At 44.0% G+C, this 5,062-nt stretch overlaps 1 protein-coding gene across 1 annotated transcript; it reads right to left on the reverse strand.

The window, feature by feature from the left end:
- Positions 1 to 1,523: 1,523 nt before the first annotated feature.
- On the reverse strand, positions 1,524 to 4,619 carry LOC127377200 (transmembrane protein 26). The gene is made up of 3 exons (XM_051424908.1): positions 4,419 to 4,619; positions 2,952 to 3,096; positions 1,524 to 2,328 (listed from the first exon to the last, which is right to left on the reverse strand). Exons 1-3 carry the CDS (start codon positions 4,613 to 4,615, stop codon positions 1,594 to 1,596), a joined length of 1,077 nt encoding a protein of 358 aa, XP_051280868.1. The 5' UTR covers positions 4,616 to 4,619; the 3' UTR covers positions 1,524 to 1,593.
- Between the last annotated feature and the right edge of the window lie 443 nt (positions 4,620 to 5,062).

Here is a 5,062-nt window from a genome sequence, read left to right on the forward strand (position 1 = left end):
CTGTTCATATTCTATGCATTTATATAATCAAGGAAGGAAGGAAAGCACACACACGTTTCGCTGGCTCTCTGTTTCTTTCTTTCTGTCACAGAGAGCTTATTGAAAACAAAGAGTCCCTCCTTCATTCAGAGCCTCGGCTGCCATCTTCATCTTGCAGGCCAGGTGAAGTGCAGCAATTTGATGGACACAGATACAGGGCAGCAAGAAAGGCCTCTGATTGAATTGCCACTCGCCAACGTTGCTGTTCTTCATTCCCAGTCTGATGACAACAGTGTAAGAGACACAGAGCGAGAGGGTCATCCATAAATGCAGGAGGGCTACATCTCAGTCCTCATTTAACAGGAGAGGTATTGTCTGGACCAAAGTGGAGGGGGGGGGTGCTGCTGCGACTGTTTGTCTCCACCGTGAAGTGGCTCAAAACCTTGAGACCCCGAGCTTCAGCTCAAACATATCTCTGTCCTTGTAGGCTCTCAGTGTCTCTCACTTTTATGGGCTGTGGAGGAATATCTCAAAAGCACCTTCCATCTCTCTAAAGAGAGAAAGTGAGAGCAAATCATGTCGAACTTGAACAACTCCCACATAATCACGAGTGTGCTTTTTCAGACATAATAAAAATGCACCGAGCTCTCAAACAGGCTTCCATGGGCTGAATGTGCTCAAGAGGAAAATGAACTTTGAAAAATGAAGCAAACCTCTTCACTCTCCTCCTACTTGTTATACTTTATGAGGTGTCTCTAGATTGACTACATCAGACTATTTATTACATAGCTGCTGCCTGAAGGTGACTACATCTTTTAATTTCATTTAGTACATGTCTTACTTCCTCCTCATCAGGTCTTTCAAAGACACATAGAGGAGATCAACAAATGCTTAAGTTAACGCTGCAACTGTGCTGCTGTGTTGCTGTCTCACCGTTGTTGTTTTTTCTATGTAACTGACATGCATGTTCCAGTCAAGAAAACACTATATATATTTGTGTGGTGCTTTGGTTGACTTGGCAACACTGCCATCTCATGGTGATCAGAGTAAAAAAAAAAACTGCACTGTTTTTCTGAAGCATCTTTATTAGAAATGATTTATTAGTTAAGCAAGACATGTTATCACTATCTTACTTTTCATATTAATTAAATTCATATAATGTTATCCCCTGTCAAAGCCATCATCATCGCCTTCATTTTATTAAAAATGCATATACACAACAGGATGAATTCACATTATCACATGCAGTTGATTAAAACAAGTTTATTGTACTGGAAAGCACAGAGCTATGTTGACTTGGTTCCAGGTGTCTTGTTAATTTAATCATAAAATAAAGAGATTGACAGTTGATGTTAAACTTGCTGAGTTTCTTCAGTGTAGAAACCTCCTCTGACCACACCACTTTTTGAAAGGTTTTATCAAAGGGAGTTGCATAAATTCACTTATTCTCTTCTGCTGTGGTCTATTTCTAGTCAGTGAACCTCCAGAGAGCCGAGACTGTCTCTGAGCGAGGCTGAGATGCAAGAGATGGCAGATGGGTTCGACTTTTCTCTTGGTGTGTGAAAGCCCCCCCCCGAGGGCCAAAAGTCATGCCTCACGGCATTTTGAGCCTTTCTATACCTGGACACCTCTCTGATCTTCCTCCCTCTCTGTGCCCCTTTCTGTGTCTGTATGAAGGTTCTGCTCTTCCCCACACTCCTCTCTGCCTGCTTTCTCCTCCTCCTCCTCCTTCCCACCCCTCTTGGTACGACATCGGAGCACCAAAGCAGCACACCTCTCCAACCCTAATCCCCCTACCGGCTGCTCGCACTGCACTACAAAAATTCGATAAAGCTCCAAGAGGACGATGAGGATGTTCTTGCAGGTGAAGAAGATCATCAGCTGGTTGAGTACCTGCTCTTGGATCATGAGGAAGAGCCGGTAAAGCAGGAAAGGGCCATCTTGGAGTCCCACCGTGAGCAGCAGGCTCCACACTTCACTGGAGCAGCAGGAGGCGAATGCTGACGGAGCACCGGGGCAGCAGGAGAGACCACCCAAGTTCCTCGCTGGAGACTCACCTTTTGGGGGTTGTGTCTGGGTGAGCACCAGAGGAAACTGCATGAGCGCCCAAGAGAAGAGGGCCAAGCCACTGATGACAACCGCTCGGTTGGTCTTGACCTCAGGTTCCTTGAAGGTGTCGAAGATGTCCAGGATGTCGGCGCCCAGTCCAACATAGACCATGAGGAGCTGGGAGAGCTGGTCGCGAGACATATCCCCCTTGGGCATCAGCCAACGACCCAGTACCAATACTATGAGCATGGTCTGCTCCAGGCCAGCCACCCAGTCCTCTGGGTCAAGCCCCACAATGCTCTGGTTAGAGGAAACAGCACCATCTGGTTACGTCAAATCAGACAATTAATTTTTCACAGTTTGTGTTCTAGAGGCTGGCTGGCTTTCCCTGCTATTTCTTTTTTCATCAATCATTGGTATCATAAATATAGTATTAAAATGTTATATCTTGGTATGTGAAAAAGTTATGTTTAATCAATGAAACAGCAATCATCCATACAACAAGGCGTCTCTCTTCTCGATATAATTGCAACGACTTGTGAGTCAGCTCCTCATTGTGTCAGGGTTCATTGGGTTTATCCTGACAGCACCCCTTGACACTTCACAACGTTCCCGAAACACTTCCTCTTCAAGTTTCAAAAGCTGCCACCCAGCCTCGGGCACAGCCAAGGGGCAAAAAAGCTCCCAAATCCTACATGAAAGAAGCTGCACTAAAACCACCCCAAAAGGGGAGAGATCTGAGAGTTTTTTTCAAGCAGGAGCCTATCTGGACTTCATCTCAATGTGTCTATTACACATTTCCTGCAACTAATAGTTTATCCACCCCCTTGCTAGATTTAAATCTTATCTGATATCAGGTGTTGCTTTAATGTGGCTGCGTGGAGGGTGAGGCATGGAGGGCAGTGTTGTGGTGGGACGCCTACCGCCGTGATCGGGATGTGAGCCAGCAAATGAAGCTCAGGGCCTGAGGAATTGTTGACAGGCAGCTTGGACTGCAGCAGGCTAAGCTCCAGAAACCAAATGGACGGGATGACAGTACTGAGGTAGAGGAAGACCATGGGGGAGAACCTGAAAGAGGACCGCCAAAGGAGAGGAAAGGTGGGGGTAGGTTATTTTTAGTGACACCCTCTCTTTTTTTTTCGCCACCCGCTAAAGAAGAAAGAGTCCCCTTTTTTTTTCCAAAAGAAGCATCGAATTTCAGACAGGCAATTATTCTCATCATATATGCAAATCCCACTTGACAGCGCAAAGCCTTCTCCATGAGGAGAGAACTTCAAAGTAAGACTCAGTGAGAAAGAGAGAGGCCTGAAGAAAGCTTGCGTCTGAGGATGTTCACTGCGTATGTGCCAGAGAGCTACAGCTTTTGAATAAGACGCAGCTTGGTGTTGAATGAGGTGTGACACTAAATGCTCATATGCTTTGCAGACTCTCAATAAAGGTTGATGTCAGTTTTATGTTTACTCAAGACAATTTTTTATTCTTTTTAAAAGCTAGCTGGTCAGAAATGACTTGAGCCAGCAGCAGACATTTTTCTCCATGACTGGATAGAAGAGACTGTGACAGAGGCGTGATAGCAGGCTCAGAACATCGGCTCAGAGAAAGACAAAGCAATAACACAGCAGAGGAATAGATTTGTTTTTGATAGACAGTGAAAGAGAGAAAGAGCTGCCGAGGATAACAGAAAATTTAGTGGCAGAGAATATTACAGGCCTTATACAAGCTGCCTCTCACTGCCCTGGGCAGATGGGTTGTAAAGTGCTCGGAAGTTATTTACTCTCTTCACAAAACAGGTTTACAAAGCCTGGTTACAACACCTCAATCCTGGTGGTTTGTACATGCTAATTTAGCCAACAAACTGGCACACACTTGTTCATCATAGCTGAAGCAGAGGGAACTCTTTCACACCTGTTAAATTAATGAGATCACTGTTGTTGTTTAACCATAAAAAGTGCACTCCAACAGTTTAACACATCAAGATAAGTTTCTCCTACACTGCTCAACTTGTGAAAACTGTTTTATAATGTCTAATGTGTCGCTACAAGAGCTTTATAAGGCTGGAGAATTTGACCCCAGGTGTCATCAGGGTAACTTGGCTTCCAAACTGGGTTGTTTGAAGGATGTGGGCATTTATCCGGACACAACAGAATTAGAGGCAACTTGGGGTTTAGCGTCTTGCTCAAGAACATTTTGACATTGCAATTCTGCCTACTGGCCACAGCCGTGTGCTACGTAATTTCTAAAGACTCCCTACCCCAACGTATTGTTACTAATTCAATTATAATGATTTGATTTGAAATAAAGGTCCAATAACAGCCCCCGATGTCATCCTAATTAAATCTATATTAAATTCTGTCAAATGTGCTGTCCTGGGTGTGTGACCTAAACATTACCATTTCCACTCAGCATTTTGGGTGCACTTCAGAGTGATAGCCATTTCCACACCCAGCAGAGCCACGCCCGTCAGCAGAAGCCAATAGAGTGGCTCCTCTTTAACGGCCACCACACGCCACACTGTCACCACCCCGTGGACCGCAAACAGGAAGCGACTCAGCAAAGCCAGCAGGACGTTCAGGATATGACACATCATGCACCACAGAAAATCTGTACAGAAGATTTAACATTCACTTTTATTAGACTCAATGTAACTTACTGAAAATGACAGACGCTGAGTTTAGGTGGGTTTAACAACCTGTACATCCCTGGATCTTCATCTTCCCTTCATTTAATGTATAAAACCCATTACTAGATTGTTTGGTTTTGTTTTATAGTGGCTGAACCAGTGATTTACAGATAGTGGGACATACTGTTCTCTTATTTAGATGCCATGTCTGCTTTTCAACAGAGCAGTATTGCAAAGTTGATGAATGGCCAAAAAAAGCTGTCAATAAGTGTAAAGATGTGAGTCAACAATTTTAAAGATTACACTGATTATAAAATTGCCAAGAGAGATAGAAATAGCATATGAACTAATTTACACTTCAAACTTTGAACAATGTCTCAAAAGTTATAACAATGAAGTGCTTTATGTTGTCTT

The sequence above is a fragment of the Dicentrarchus labrax genome, unplaced genomic scaffold (genome assembly GCF_905237075.1).
Source record: "Dicentrarchus labrax unplaced genomic scaffold, dlabrax2021, whole genome shotgun sequence".
In the NCBI taxonomy this organism is placed as follows: domain Eukaryota; kingdom Metazoa; phylum Chordata; class Actinopteri; family Moronidae; genus Dicentrarchus; species Dicentrarchus labrax.

What these genes read in the sequence shown, in the direction of transcription:
- LOC127377200 (XM_051424908.1), bottom strand. Translation starts at nt 4,615, where the DNA reads ATGATGTGTCATATCCTGAACGTCCTGCTGGCTTTGCTGAGTCGCTTC. An exon ending in CAAAATGCTGAGTGGAAATG is followed by an intron (nt 3,097 to 4,418) that starts GTAATGTTTAGG and finishes GTCCTCTTTCAG; the next exon opens with GTTCTCCCCCATGGTCTTCC. An exon ending in CTCACATCCCGATCACGGCG is followed by an intron (nt 2,329 to 2,951) that starts GTAGGCGTCCCA and finishes TCCTCTAACCAG; the next exon opens with AGCATTGTGGGGCTTGACCC.